The sequence below is a fragment of the Polyodon spathula genome, chromosome 11 (genome assembly GCF_017654505.1).
Source record: "Polyodon spathula isolate WHYD16114869_AA chromosome 11, ASM1765450v1, whole genome shotgun sequence".
Taxonomy (NCBI): Eukaryota; Metazoa; Chordata; class Actinopteri; order Acipenseriformes; family Polyodontidae; genus Polyodon; species Polyodon spathula.
The window spans coordinates 32,633,503-32,648,716 of NC_054544.1; the positions used below are offsets into that span (position 1 = coordinate 32,633,503).

Below are 15,214 nucleotides of genomic sequence, written 5' to 3' on the forward strand. Positions count from 1 at the left end.
TTAGCGTGACCGTCTTGGCTATGTAAACAGTGCCCACTGCGTCCAGAAGTGGATCTGTCATCCAGTTAGTGATAACATGACAAGCAAAATGACAGATTGTTTAGAATGTGGATGAAGTAATGCTGCTACTGATTCACTGTATAACAATTTATTTTTTTTTTTTTTTGTTGTTCCTGGGTAGTAAGTGTTATTTCCTAATTGCTTATGCCTCAAAAGTATAGAAAATGGCTATTATTCCCCACAAACTTTGCTTTTGTTACCAGGACAGTGATATTTCAAAATATCACTATTTCCAATGGGAAAACGGGCAAATGTGTGTCTTTTCGTTCACATAAAGTCAGAAAAAAACAACATATGAATCCAAATTAACATGTATTTATACTAAAGTAATACAAAAATGACTACAAAAGATTTAGAAGTGAGTAGTTTTTCGAGATTGTATTCGTACTGTATTTAGAGTATAATCGTAACTATTTGCCACATCTGAAAAATGTACGTAACTTTTGGTTGTCCAATTTTTCAAAAGGGATATATACGCAAACAAATGCCTCCGTCAGGTCGAAATGTACGTTTTTCGAGCTTCATGGTTTTCAGTGGACTTTTGGAACATAGAACTCACTGTTTTTTGTTTATTTGCAAGTAAAGCAGTGACAGTACTGCTTTTATCTTTCGGTGAATACTTGAATCTAAATGCCTGCCAACAGCTGATTCTTGGAGTAATGTTGCAGGATGTACAGAAGAGCTTACCTCCATCGCTGTGTAAAACTCCTGCTGGATAATGCTTTACGTGATCTGCTGCAGACACATTTTTAGGGACATCCATTTTCTTGTTTACAGTGTGTAGTGTTTTAATTGTGTTTTAAATCACATGACAATCACTGCACAGCACTGCGTGCATGGCGAATATTACACGCATGCACCCAGCAAATCTGTACAGTTTAGTTAATGTGATTTTCTTTGTATGAAATACAAATAATAATTATTAAATGTATTTTGATTTCTTAAGAATATTGAAAAAATCATGGTTTGGGCTAATTTCATAATTTCCATGCAGTGTATAAAAAGAGAAAAACAAGCACTATAGACTTAAACCCTTCTTGCCGGCTGCAGAAGGGCAGCCTCCCACATTATACGTGTTTACCTTTATCTGCCTTTTTTATAAAATTCAAACCCTCCTAATTAAAAAGGAAAGTTTCTAAAATATGAAGGCATACTGTGCACATTTGAGAGAGAATACAGGTTTTTAAATTGGCTCTAAAATGAATGCGTAAATTGAGCATGATTCATACGTTTTATCCTGCCCAGACTGACGCCTCTGACGTAGGACTAGGGACAGATCTCTCGCAGGAGGTAGACAGCGTGGAGCATTTGGTATTGTACATTAACAGGAAGCTGCTTGCGTGAGAAACAGACCAGATATGCTGTAATTGAGAAGGAATGCCTAGCTGTCATAAAATAAAAGAAAATGAACCAAAAGCAAGTTTCTGTGCGTCTGTCTTCCTGTGTGTGTGGGCCCGGCTGCCCGGATGCAGTTTTTGTAAAATGTCCCAAAAATGTTGACCTCACGGGGGCCCCAATTCTGCTGGGGGCCCTACGCTATAGCGTAATTTGCATATAGATTAATCGTGCCCTGACTGGAAAGTATGTTTCAGGCATAACTTCTTAAACTGACGTGACTGGCTGCTAGCTGGTCCGTTACCGTAGACCTGAAGTTGGGTATCTGGAGTATTCTTGGTTTTACGTTTATCCTTACAGTTGTCGACCAGATGTTCGAAGTTGTAGTGTTATGCAGGCCAGAAAATTGATATTTATGAACCCTTATGCGCCTGTTATTAGAAATACGAGCATTTCACTAAATAAGAAAATTAGACCCCTGACAATTAACAACCTGGCCTTTATTTTTAACACAAGTTTTTCCTGCTGAGCTATCATTTTAGATTTAATAATTAATATGAATTTCATGATGTCATCCATTAAAATTAAATCAATTAAATACAACACCACAGCGTTTGTTTTGTTTAGGGCTTTGAATAAACAGTATTTTTAAATGAGCTAAATTATTAGTTATTGTTTGAGAGCCCATCACCATTGCCAAAAAACCTATTAAGTGTCATTGAAATGAGAAACTGTTAAATGATGCAAATGGTCCACAGCAAACTGGGTCAAATAAACTGGATTGTGGCAACACTTTAACTCATAATTTAGTAAAGGATGGTCATGTTTGAGTATTTTTAATGCATCATACTGTATCCCAAATACAGACAATGTTGGTATAGTCCATGAAGTCCTTGTGCGCTTTCTTTCTTTCTTTCTTTCTTTCTTTCTTCTTTCTTTCTTTCTTTCTTTCTTTCTTTCTTTCTTTCTGCTCGGATTAACATGCATGGGAGCAGTTATGATCAACAGATAGTATTGCTTTCATTGTGTAATGTCTTTGACCCGTGTAAACCAGTGTGCTTTGTCTTATAGTCGTAAATCTAGATTGCCAACCACTCATTGAAGGCAAGCTTAAGGAGAAGCAAGTTAGATGGAAGTTCATCAAAAGATGGAAAACACGGTACTTTACATTGGCCGGCAACCAGCTTCTCTTCCGCAAAGGAAAATCAGTAAGTATTCGATTCATGCTCTCAAAAATAAGGTATTCTAATGATGCATTTTGTTTGCAGCTCTTGCTGTCTCGTATCCAAACTGTTTCCCCTTTTAAGGTACTTTAATAGGAAAAAAACTTGATAAGGCTTGTTGTAAACAGATTCTAATCAAGAAACACATGTCATACTAAACAGAATATTCCAGTATGATCAATGTGATGGGCAACATTTTCAACTTATTCCTCACTGGATCAGCTATATCCAACTGCCTTCAATTTCACAACGATCTTAACTAATATATAATATTCTGCTTCAGTTATCACAGAAAATGCAATACTCTGAGCCCTTTAGTGGCCACAGTGGCACTTTAAATTTCTGAGTTTTACAAAATTATCAGTATCTGATGACTGAAAGAGAAAATGGTACAAAGATTTCATACCCATAATAAACTGGTCTTTTATAACAAATGGTTACCTTCATGTTTTAATGAGGTGAAATATATAGAAGGAATGCACATGTTCTCCATGTACTGTGTGACAGGCTATGTTTTTTTAAATTGTCACAGAGATTGTTTGATTCAAAAAGACCAGTACCAGGTGCTTTGTTAACCTTTACTGCAAAATGGCCCACAGAGCTGATTTATCTGCAGCTTCAACAGTGTCGGCAAAAACTATAGAACAGCAGTCAGTACCGCATAGCTACTGGAATTGATTGAATAGCTTTTTATTCATTGGAAAACCTGCTCTAAATAAATACGTAACAGATCCAGAACTCTCCTCCATGGGTCATTGATCTTTAGACTTTGTCAGCCCCAGCGGCTAAGCATTTAGGAGACATGGTACATGTCAGCAATGAAACAGCATGTAACAGACATAATAAGTTGGAGGGCAGTGCTCCTGACTCCACAAAAACCATTAAAAATAGAAATGGGAAACAGGTTGCCATCTCTTTCAGATGGGGGCAAGGTCAGGGTAGACTGTGAAAAAAAGCTGCCTTCTGTTCATTTCATGAATAATTACTGCATATCAAAACAGACTTTGGAGAAAGAATAACTCCAAAAATAATTTGAGCTAAATCCTTTCTCTAAAGCAGTCATATTAAAAAAAAAAACACACATATGGTGTATTTGTAATATTCTGTGTTGAAATTTAAAAACAGCACAGCAGTTTAATGCACAAGGGTGTCCTCTAGTGTCTACCGCAGGTATAACTTCAGTTCAGAATTTAGTCCAGGTGTTCTTATTTTCAGAAAGATGACCTTGACGACAGTCCCATTGAGCTCAGCAAGGTGCAGAGTGTCAAGGTTGTTGCTAGGAAACGCAGAGACCGGAGTCTTCCCCGGGCATTTGAGATCTTCACAGATAACAAGACCTACGTCCTGAAAGCTAAGGATGAGAAGAATGCAGAGGAGTGGCTGCAGTGTATTAATGTAACAGTCGCCCAGGCAAAGGAAAGAGAGAGCAGAGAAGCCTCAACATACCTTTGACACAGAGTCCTACGTGTGCTCTCAAAGACCATTTCCATTACAGTATTGTCCCTTTTAAAAGTCTGACCTAGTAAAAGCATAGCAAAATGTGGTAAAGCACAGGTAAGCATTGTAAATCACAGAGTTAATTCAATGACAAACTATTCGACTAGGAGTCAATGTCTTTGTCATTAAATCTGTTTCTGTAAAGCAGAAAAAAATATAATGGTAAAGCACAGAGAGGTATGGTAAAGCATTCTAAAAACATGGCAAACCATGGCAAACTATGGCAAATGCAAAAAATAACTGCGGGAACCCTGCTGAATGACTGATAATTGATACTGTTAAACTTTTAGAAGGGACGTGATACAAGTGAAAGAACCACTCAGCTAGTATTCTCTTTTGTTAATAAATAATGTGTAATGTGTCAAAGCCAGTTTGATCACGGCACACTGTAAGGTTTTGAACAGTATGGTGTTATCACCTAGCTTAGTGAGTTTTGAGAAGCAAAAAATTGAATTTAACAGTTGATTTACAAAACCACTGTGTATTTACTGTATGAACCCTCCAGTAAACCTTTGTAAACTGCATTGACTTTAGATATGACACTTATTAATCTGAATAGTTATTATGAGGGAATTGAATTACACATATATTACTCCAGCATTGATTGTTCATTAAAAATGAAAAGATCCATGATTCAAAATTCATAGAACTTTTATGATTCTTGAGATAATTGCAATGGTACAGTTGGTGACTAATGTTTTTGGATATAATGCACGAACAGCCAACCAGATATACTGTAGAAATCTCAATTTATTTAATCTTATTCTGAGGACAGTCATAGAACAGAATCCCTTTCCATTTTACCTCATATATTTTCTTAGTAACCTGTAACAACCTACTATTTAGACGCACAAAGAAGTACAAAAATTGTGTTTCTGTTATATTTCAGATCAGTACGCAGATGAGGTTTTTAATTGTATATGACTGAATTTTTGGATAGTAGGTCTGTCTTTAAACTAAAAGGCTTTATGTGCAACATGGAGTAACATTTTGGAAATGAGTGCCTTGTAGGTTTCTATACCGTAAGTGATATTAAAAATGCAACTTTGATACAAGTGACCTTCATGTATTCTGAAACCCATGCTATGGTCAAGGGTGATAAAACCTGAATGAAACTGAATGGTGTTCACTTAGAGGCAGAATGTTATGAAAAAAGCAGAAAGATAAAATGAAGCAGCCTACATTGGGGTGCATGGAAAATCAATGACTTGTGGACGGTGAGCACAAATTAGATTGTCTTTCAATAAAACAGCTTGAAATCTGATCAGAAAATAAACAGTATAATATAATAAATAAATGAACTCAATCTGAAAGATGTGCATCTGGAAGGACTCTTGTATTAAAAATCTCCTCGTCTCGGACAGCCTGTGCTAAGTGTCTGGAATGCACTGGTAGACAATGTACCAATAAGGGATATTTAAAGATTTGGACAGTCTTGATATACATTAAAGTACATATACATGACAATACATTAAAGTAGTAGTTCTCACATTTTGGTCTGGCAGGATGACCCTCAATTGAAGAGGGAGATGCAGATGCAAAGTGGAAATAGCATTAGTTAGGCAGTAGTATTTTTTAGGCTAAGGTGGCTGTGCTTCATGCATAGAATGATATACTAAAATAAAAAAATACATGCTGTGCAGAAACAACAGTTAAATAAAATCTTTGATCAACTTCTTAATAAAAATATCAGAAATCCAGCAATAACAGTGTTGGATTGATATGGTAAACCGTGCCTTACAGTTATTACAAAAAATGTTTTTGAATTAGTAAATAATAAAAATAAAATGATATGCTGGTCTGTAGAAAAAAAATCAAACATGGTTTTATCTAAAGTTTCCATCAGGTCACAGAGAGCAAAAAGGTCTAAATAAAGCTTATAATGCATATATTGTAATAACCTGTACATGTATCAATGCATAGATCCATACAAACATACATATGTAATCCTTGGTAATGTTTGTATCCAATTATTTTATAACATTTTCAGTCTTCTTTGTTTATGACTTTTGACTACAATTATTACAAATCGGAATTTTTCGTAACTACAAGTTTATATACATACGGATTGCCTAATTTAACTACTATACATATATATGTATTATATATATATATATATATATATATATATATATATAATATATATATATTATATATTTAAATTACAGATTGCCTTTCCTTATTACGTGCTCTGTACCGGTAAGTCCTATTAATTATTTCCTAGTTAATGAAACGTGATATAGTTGTTTGGCTTTAGAGTCAAATTACTGAACTGGGTCTAAATGGAGGGACAGAACCAGTGTATTGCTTATTCATTCGTACTCTACAAAGGTCTGCTGTAGATTTTATAAATGTGAATTTATAATTAGCTGCCTCATTGTCACAACCACACCATGTGTCCTTACTTGATTTTACCATGTGCTTATTTTCCTGCCACAACCAATTTACAAAGAATTACAAAGAATAATCTCATTTTAAATCATTGTACCTGTATCAGGCCATAACTGTGCAGATCAAGCAGTTAGCACAACCAGAATGTGTTCGATTTCTGATCCTAATATTTGCTTGTATTGACTGGGTAAAACAGATACACTAGTGTCTGACCGACTTGTACAATAAAATTACAAATCACATGTAAAATTGAAATAAACTTCAAACATCTGGAATCTTCTAGGTGCATAGTGCTGTTCAGTTTTATGTTTATGATAATTTGGTTGGTAAGGTGAATTCACTACCGCCCTTAACCATCCTTCAAACTAGTTCAGTAGCATTAGAACAACTGCACAGTATGTGCAGAGTAACCAACAACTCCAAGAGGCACTTTGACTGTACTTTCAAACACTTTGTTTATATTTAAAATTTGTACTTTTTTTTTTTAATTCACCTTCCTAACTTTTAGAGAAATATAATTCACTTGATTAATGTAATGATTCTAGTAATGAGAGTACTTTGAGTGAAATGCACTTTGAAATGTTGTTTGTAGATTTTCTGTTTGATACTCTGTGTATCTGTATTCCATAACGTATAAAATGTTGTATTCTGTGGGATTTGTAGCACCCTTTTGTTTTGTCTTATTTTGATTTAATGATTTATCGAATGTTGCTCTTACTTTATATGTCATTATAATAAATAGTTATAATCTTATCAAAATTAATGAACACAATATCCATAGTATATTTCTTTATATAAAATACATTCTTGACTTGAAAAACATCTTAATCCATTTTTTTTTTTAAATAGCAAAAATACACAAGTAACACTGATTTGTAGTCCAAGTATTGTTTCCATAAACTAAGCATGCAGTCTTTATTGAATTGCTTGTTTTTAAATCTTTACTTTAAACCTATAGAAAAAAAGTGGGTGTTCAATAAATGAGTTCCAACTGGTTGTGTAATGCTAAGAGGCTGAACTGCATATGTTAGTTCTGAAAACCTGGAATGCAGCCTCCAGGGAATTTCATTTACCAACGTCAGAGTTCATGGCTAATGGGATCTCTTTGCTCTGGACCACGAGAATACTGTATCTTCAAATGCATGCTAAAATAAGATTCAAGAATCAAACCTTTTCTAGATTTATCTACCCCTCAATCTATACAGTATTCGCTGGGCACCGTGTAAAAATAAACGCAAGAAGAGATACCGCCAAAACACTGATTGGGAGTTTAAGGTCAGTGTTAAACCTCTAATATCTGAGGAGCAAAGTCTTCCTTGAGGACATCAGACTCTGAGGCAGACAGATTTGGAACAAAACTGACCGTTCTGTATTGTCTAACATGCAACGTTTTCCTTGGCGATAAAAACAGAAAAGAAGCAGATATCTTGTTTGTTTATTTATGCTCTCTCTAGTGACACAAAAATGTAATATAGCTACATTTAAATCAATATATTTATTAAAACAGCATTAGCAGACTACATCTTCATAGACATAAAAAAATAAATACTTTTAGTAATGATGTACAGATTGTATTGATTTATTTCTGGTGAACGTTCTGTTTTTATTGAGTTTCTACAGGCTGCAGGTCCATATGCCAGAGCTCCCACAGTGTGCTAATCTGACAGGATCAGTCTGTGCAAGAAATTGTTTCCAAGAGCTCCTATGCTTTGTTTTTCTGTACATGTTGTCTCTTAAAAAGTAAGTACTGCTTAAGGAAATATGCAGTTAGTGATTATTAACCTGTAAAATCCCACAATTGATGCCGTTGATGTTATTTTCAATAAATCAAAAGTTAAAATATTAAATACTTTTTACTTTTCTACTTTTCAGTTCTTTGCCATTTTGGATCTCTTTTAATCATTTAGTTTTTTTTTTTGTTTTGTTTTTTTCTATGGATAATGGTGGATTACGAGAATTACTCAAAGAGAAACTCTACTCTGTAGGAGGTAACTGATTTGTTACAGTACATGCAGGAGATACCAGGAGCCAAGCCGTTCCCTCTGAAGTTGGACCTTTTCTGGTTTGATTCCCCGACTCCTTTTAGCACAAGCTATTTACCAGCAGAGGCGGCATCTCATCTTACCTCTGTGATTCTGTGAACCTGGACCTCTAATGACTTCCGTTCAGTCTTATTATCTACTAGTTCCAAGTACGGGGTGTACCCTAACTCTTCCCCTATTACCATATTGGCTGGCTTCAAGGTATAATGTGAAGCATTTCCTGCTGCCGGTAGTGACTTGCATAAAAGTGTGGCAGTTTTGCAAGCATTAGGACACTCAACTACCCACTGTGGAAAGTTACCTCACTGGTAACAAGCAACTCAGCTTAAAATAAGAACAGGTACTGATTTTAAACTGATTTTCTGTTCCCTTTGGGTATCTGCACTGTAAAAACCATTTCCAAGTAAAGCATTGGTGACAAACCTGGAGTGATCTTGCCACATGCAGGACCATCTTCACTTGTCTTTTGTGTACAAGGAACAGGACTCCACACGAGCACAGGTAGGTTTTCAACAGGGCATGTCTGTGTGTTTATTTTAAACATCAAAACAAAAATAAACAAACCTAAAAACCAAACTTCTTCCAGGAGTACCAACTAAACTGTTGCAGGTCTGAGCTATACTGGATAGCTGAGCAGTTTCTCGGTCAAAAATAAATAAAACCCTGCATTTATTGTTTAGCAGTGGCTCACAAACCATGTACCTTTCCTCTCTAGTTCTTAGTTTTTGGCAAGGACAGGAATTAACCCTATCCCTGCCAACCACCACAAAAACACACACAATGCTTACAGGCAGAGTTCAGCATATCCAACTTACTGCCCTTATAAAAGTTTCCCTTAGTAAAAGCATTGCAAAGTGTACTAAAGCATAGAGAAAGCACTCTCAAACACTGCACACTTATTTTATTGTCTATATTTTATTATAAATATGGTATAAGGGAATGTCTATTTATAGATATTGTACTAGTGTGGATTTAAAACATACATATTCAAAAGTATATACACCTGCCAAAACACTGTCAACAGAGTTTAGGGCAAGGCCACATTGGGCAGCCAGGTCAAAATTAATCCATTAAGAATGGAGAGGGACAGGCCCATTATACAAAGGTGTGTGCTGCATGTGGCATGTGTCTCCAGTTCTTTGTGTCCGACCCCTGCAGAGATACAAATCTTTTTTGAATTGGACTGTGCTGTGTCTTTTTAGGGTTGAAGTAAAATGAATAATGTCGAGTCACGTGAAATGTTAATATCTAAGCCAGTGGGGGTTTGGAATAACAAAATACCACAATGTTTCTGTTATATATTATTGCACATGTTCCTTATTAATTCAAGGGTTAATGCCTTTTGTTTTGTAAAAGCAGAATTTGTTTACTGCAGGGCATCAGAATGTGTTGATATTGTGTAAAACTTAAAGAATTAGAGACATGCCAGCGAATTATTGAGCTGCAAGGTACAGTGCATACTAACACTGGATAATATGGTTTGGATTGTGAAGAATAAAGATTTGCTGTGATCTGTGCTGTGTGGGATGTGAGAGTTAATTAGAGGAACTATAAAAAAAATAAAAAATAAAAACATAACGCCCAACAAATGTTAAAAACCTCAAATGTTTTAAAACAAAACCTGTAATTTGAGAACACACTGTACAATGTGTGAGAAATCACACTTACATCTGCTGGAAAATATCTAAATGAACAGGCTCATCCTACAGCAATCCCAAATCCTAAGAAGTTCCTAGTTACTTGTCTATTTAGTGTAGGAAACATATGATAAAAGTGAATTGCAGTACTTCAAGCTTTTAGACTCATTGACAAAACCATCATTCTTTATACATAATAAGTCAATGCTACCCCCTAGTGGGGAATAGCCTTTATTGCATAATGTTACTTCAGTGGTTACTGTAGCTCACAAAATAATAACATAATCCTTCCAGATTGTGTTATTGTATTCATTGTAAAAGCCTCAAATTTGAAACACATGTTATAGTAAATGTGTGTGTATATATGTGTGTGTGTGTCATATATATATATATATATATATATATATATATATATATATATATATATATATATATACACACATTTAAAATCATGATATATGGTACTACACTTGGTTAAAGAAATCTCAGTTCGCAAGCCATGCTGTCAGTTAGTGTTGCATGTGCTTGGTCATTTTGTTAATTTCTCCTGGAGGGTGAAATTATCCCCAGTAATTCAATAGCCTCTTTCCTGTCATTAACCAACCCTCTGCTTAATTGTCATTAAAGCCAGATAGTTTCCTACAACAGCTGTTTTTTTTGTTTGTTTGTTTATTTAAATCTGTCTTCACCTGAACTATCAACTAAAGTTAACATAAACCAGAAATCTTCTAAAACTCTAAACAGTCAGTTAGATGTAAAGATAGCACTGCAGTTGCCATGTCAACTGTTGCCTCTGGGGTGGTTGCTAGGATAGAATTGCAACGCATCTAAATAATAATGGAACACTGCCAAAGAGCAGAATTAATTGAACGTTCAGTTACACAACTCCCATTCTTTAGTCTGTTGCTAAGTGTTTAAACAGAATATTAAGAATTTTATATTTTTACAATTTTTTTTTTTTTTTTTTTTTATCTTGCAATTGTAAGCCTGCACATGATTGTTTTGGCTTTCAAAATATGAAAATGATGCAGAATGGTTACATTTTTTAGAGGTGCAAATAGTTTTAGAAGTATACCTAATATTGCATCTGAAACTGCCCTGAGGGAGATTTTCTGTTGCCAAGCTACAGGTTTTAGGCATGCGCATGTTAAAGCCAGACAAACTCATGCACCTCCCCTCACATTTTTCTAATACAATTCTGTAATCTGACCAGAAAGACTCTCCCAAGCAACCACAAAAACATTAATAAGGCGCTTTCAAAAGAAGCTGATTCACTCTTTTTTGCCAAGTGTGTAACGTTCCTACATCGAAAGCCTTTTTTTACAGATGTCAACTGCAATGAAATAATCTTGACTGTTCAACCAATGATACATATAAGGTAACTTTCTAAAATTGTAAATGCATTTAACTGTAAATAGTATGAGTTTGCAGTTCTTGAGCATAAATAATAATATGGATGGATTATGTGCTTCTGATGCAGATGCATGTTTTGATAATCTACGGTATTAACTGTTACAGCACAATGTCCAGACAGCCTGAAAAGTACATGTGTATATGTGATGTGCATTTTATTAAAAGGCATGTTGCAAAATTTAAGTTATTTTGAAATCTTTGTGCAGTGTTTGTATAGGTAAAGGTTGTTCACAAATATGTAATGATAGATCTGTGGTGCATCGGAAAAGAGTTGAAACACACACACACACACACACACACACACACACACACACACACACACACACACACACACACACACACACACACACACACAAATGTTGTATGTTTTTGTATTCAACTAAAAAGAAAATGTTCTGAAATGAAAAATATGCCTGTTCTACACTTGTTACTAATGTCCTACTATTTATTTATCAATGCTATAATGGATTGATTGGCCTGTTGACTAATTGATTGATTGATTGATTGATTGATTGATTGATTTTAAGCAGATTTTTACTATGGCAATCGCACCACCAATTGCATGGAAGTGGATGGAACTGCACGATTCTGTTTCTCTGTATGCGGTTGAGAGGAAGGTGAGGAGGCCCTTCGGTCTGAAACAGTGGCAGCTGCACAGATGTCCTCGCTTGCAGCCCCAGCTCCTCCAGGCCCCTGCTAATGAGGGGAGGCTACACAGAGCTGCATGGAATGGCTCTCTGGAAGAAGTGAAAGCTTTGCTGACCTTTGGAATGCTTGTGAATTGCCAGTAAGTAGATCATTAGTCCAAACATTACCTCCCTGATTACTTCTATCAACTCTAAATCGTCTTCCTTGAAAGCTGACAAGATAAACTGCAGTCAGGCATCCAGATATTGTAGAACACATTCCATACTCCTCTGGATAACTCGATTGAAGGTCACAATAGAACAGGGGGAAAGAAAAAGTAGGCTATAACAGCACACTATATTTGTTCATTGAATACACATCCAATAGGTGTTACCATGTAAGCTCTAATTTAATGTTTAGAGTTTATATTCCATACAGGTGGAATGTTCCTTGTTCTGTGAAATGTTGTGTAAATAAAGATTTGCTATGTGCCATGTGTTGTCATGGCTTTTGTCTGATTTAAATTCAGGGACAGCCAGGGTTGGACACCACTTCACCATGCTTCATTCTGTGGACATCAGCCACTGGTCAAGTTTCTTCTTCACAGAGGCACTGACATCAACAGCAGGGACTTCTTTAATTGCACCCCACTGCACAGAGCTACCTGGAATGGGCAGGCTCAAACAGCTGAGTACCTCCTTCAACACGGAGCTTCCCAAGCCATCAGAACATGCTCTGGGCAGACACCCTTACATCTAGCTGCAGCCAACGGGCATTGTAATGTTGCTCAGATTTTATTAGAGCACAAAGCGCAGGTTGACTGTAAGGACATTAACAGGTGGAGCCCACTCCACTGGGCCGCCTTCAGTGGCAACCTAGATGTAATAGATCTGTTGCTGAGCAATGGCGGTGAAGTAAATGAGAAGAACAAAAATGGAATGACCCCTCTGCAGCTGGCAGTGCTGGCTGAAAGTCACAAGACTGTTGAGCATCTGCTTAGGAAAGGCGCTGATCTCAATGCCAAGTGTGAAAATGGCCGCAGTGCTTTACATCTGAGTGCTGACACTGGAAATAAAAAGAGGGAAAGAAAGAGGGTAAGAAGATATGAGATTAGTTATATCTGTTACAATAACTGACTTAACCCTTTCATGCATGGCAACCCCATATGGGGATGGATTAAAAAAAAAAACTCTCTTCTGGTGTTTATATGGGGACATATGTAAGACACAAATAGAGGATGACCTCATATAAGGATGACATTATTTCTCCATATAAAGCAATGAGGGGGTTGTTGGGGAGGTGAAATTTGTTTTCTTGAAAAAAAAATCCAAAACTACTTTTTTTCCTGCCATTTTCAATATTGCATGCATGAAAAGGTTAGAAACACAAAAGACATTGAAAAGTACTTTACATACTTGGTCTCATTTTAATAACTTAATTTTGGTTTCCCTACTACTACTGGGTGTAACCCTATAAAGTTTTGGATGACTTTAAAACCAATTTTAAAGGAGTGCTAACAAATTTACAGCAAATAAGAATAACATTTCCAATTTCCATCTGAAATATTTATTTCATACTGATTTCCAAAGATAATCACCCTCGTTTGTATAAAAAGCCACACATCTTGTTCATGTGAGCTGGCACTGGCAAAGTGCTATCAGAGGCAGGAAAGTCCACAATACAAAATACTATGTACATTGGGAACATCTCCAAATCTCAGCTCAAAGACATGCTATTTCTTGGCATATATCAATTTTCAAACAGAATTCCACAGAAAATACCATGAAACATTTTCTGCAAAGAACATAAAGTCAACAGTCAATGGATGAAAATATTATTTTCCTGAAATTTACATCAACTGCCAAAAACCAGGCTTGAAACCCCTGTGATCATTTATATTGAAAAGATCCATTCTTCACATCTAACTGATGCAACAGTAGGTGAATTATACAAAGTCCCTAACCCTCTTGTGCCTTTTGTTTGTTAATAGATCATGCAGCTGCTGCTTGAAAGAGGTGCCATAGTCGATCCTGCAGACAAAGATCTTGTCACCCCACTGCACCTGGCTGCAGGATGTGGTTCATGCATTGCTGTGCACCTGCTAATGCAGTATGGGTGCTCAGTGGGCTCCACGGATCTGCTGGAGATGACTCCTCTACACTACTCTGCTTTAAATGGCTTTGCTGAAACTGCGAAAATCCTCCTTTGCTATGGAGCAGATAAGAATGCTAAAGAGAGACTTGGGAAAACTCCCTTGCACCTCGCTTCAGAGAAAGACCAAATTCAAGTCCTGGCAGTGTTACTGAAGAGTGGGGCTGATGCATCGCTTCAGAGCAAGTGGAAGGAAACAGCTGCTGATATCGCTGTACAGAAACAACACACAAATGCACTACGCCTCATTCAGGCAGCTACAAGACAGCAAACGCACCCTTAGGGCATACATTGCATATTGTATAGCACTCGCCATATCACTGGAAGAGTTCTGTACTTCATAAATGGGAAGTATTTTATCAAAAAGTATTTTTTAAAGGTTAATAGTAGGTGACTTGATATCTATTATAAGAGAGTATTTTAAGTAAGGGAAAACAACTACAGTATATTTTGAAAAGGGATCAAGAATGTTCCTGCTACTATGGTTGTAAAAACTGCACCAATACTGTATTAAACATATTCTACTAAAGTAGAACACAATTATAATAGCACGCGTCACATGTTATAAGTCCGTGTGCCTCACATGACTGAATTTGTGATTCCCCCATCGCTCATCGTTGATTACATGCCATCTCAACGTTATACCTACGTTTTCAGAAACTGCACACGAAAGAGGATCATCGTCCGTTTGGTGATGTCACTGAATAAAGTCCCGGTCGGCCGCGGAATGATATGTTCAGTACTGAACAGATGGAAACCAGCATTTCTGGAACGCACGTCATGAGAATTCCCATTGTTGCTATGTTGTCAGGACAAATAGAGTGTTGCATCAGTTGAC

At 36.3% G+C, this 15,214-nt stretch overlaps 2 protein-coding genes across 5 annotated transcripts in view; both read left to right on the forward strand.

Annotated features, from left to right (window-relative positions):
• Positions 1-6,051, forward strand: part of LOC121323211 (ventricular zone-expressed PH domain-containing protein homolog 1-like) — a 50,191-nt gene extending 44,140 nt beyond the window's left edge. For all 3 annotated transcript variants that reach the window (XM_041264115.1, XM_041264118.1, XM_041264116.1), the window contains 2 exons: positions 2,467-2,603; positions 3,834-6,051. In XM_041264115.1, the coding sequence (XP_041120049.1) occupies positions 2,467-2,603; positions 3,834-4,070 (374 nt within the window). In that variant the 3' untranslated portion in view covers positions 4,071-6,051. The remainder of the gene's footprint in view (positions 1-2,466; positions 2,604-3,833) is intronic.
• Positions 6,052-10,659: 4,608 nt separating this feature from the next.
• Positions 10,660-15,026, forward strand: LOC121322688 (ankyrin repeat domain-containing protein 65-like). Of its 2 annotated transcripts, none has more exons than XM_041262890.1 (4): positions 10,660-11,563; positions 12,126-12,385; positions 12,755-13,319; positions 14,216-15,026. In XM_041262890.1, the coding sequence occupies exons 2-4, from the start codon at positions 12,138-12,140 to the stop codon at positions 14,657-14,659; spliced, it is 1,257 nt and encodes a 418-aa protein (XP_041118824.1). In that variant the 5' UTR covers positions 10,660-11,563; positions 12,126-12,137; the 3' UTR covers positions 14,660-15,026. The 2 variants fall into 2 exon arrangements, with proteins under 2 accessions (XP_041118824.1, XP_041118823.1); XM_041262889.1 differs by having other exon boundaries at positions 10,661-11,563; positions 12,129-12,385.
• The last annotated feature ends 188 nt before the right edge of the window (positions 15,027-15,214 follow it).

Bases quoted from the DNA above. Each gene is read 5' to 3' on its own strand.
- LOC121322688 (XM_041262890.1), top strand. From the start codon at position 12,138: ATGGCAATCGCACCACCAATTGCATGGAAGTGGATGGAACTGCACGAT. The intron at 12,386-12,754 runs GTAAGTAGATCA...ATTTAAATTCAG, and splicing joins GGAATGCTTGTGAATTGCCA to GGACAGCCAGGGTTGGACAC. The intron at 13,320-14,215 runs GTAAGAAGATAT...GTTTGTTAATAG, and splicing joins AAAAGAGGGAAAGAAAGAGG to ATCATGCAGCTGCTGCTTGA.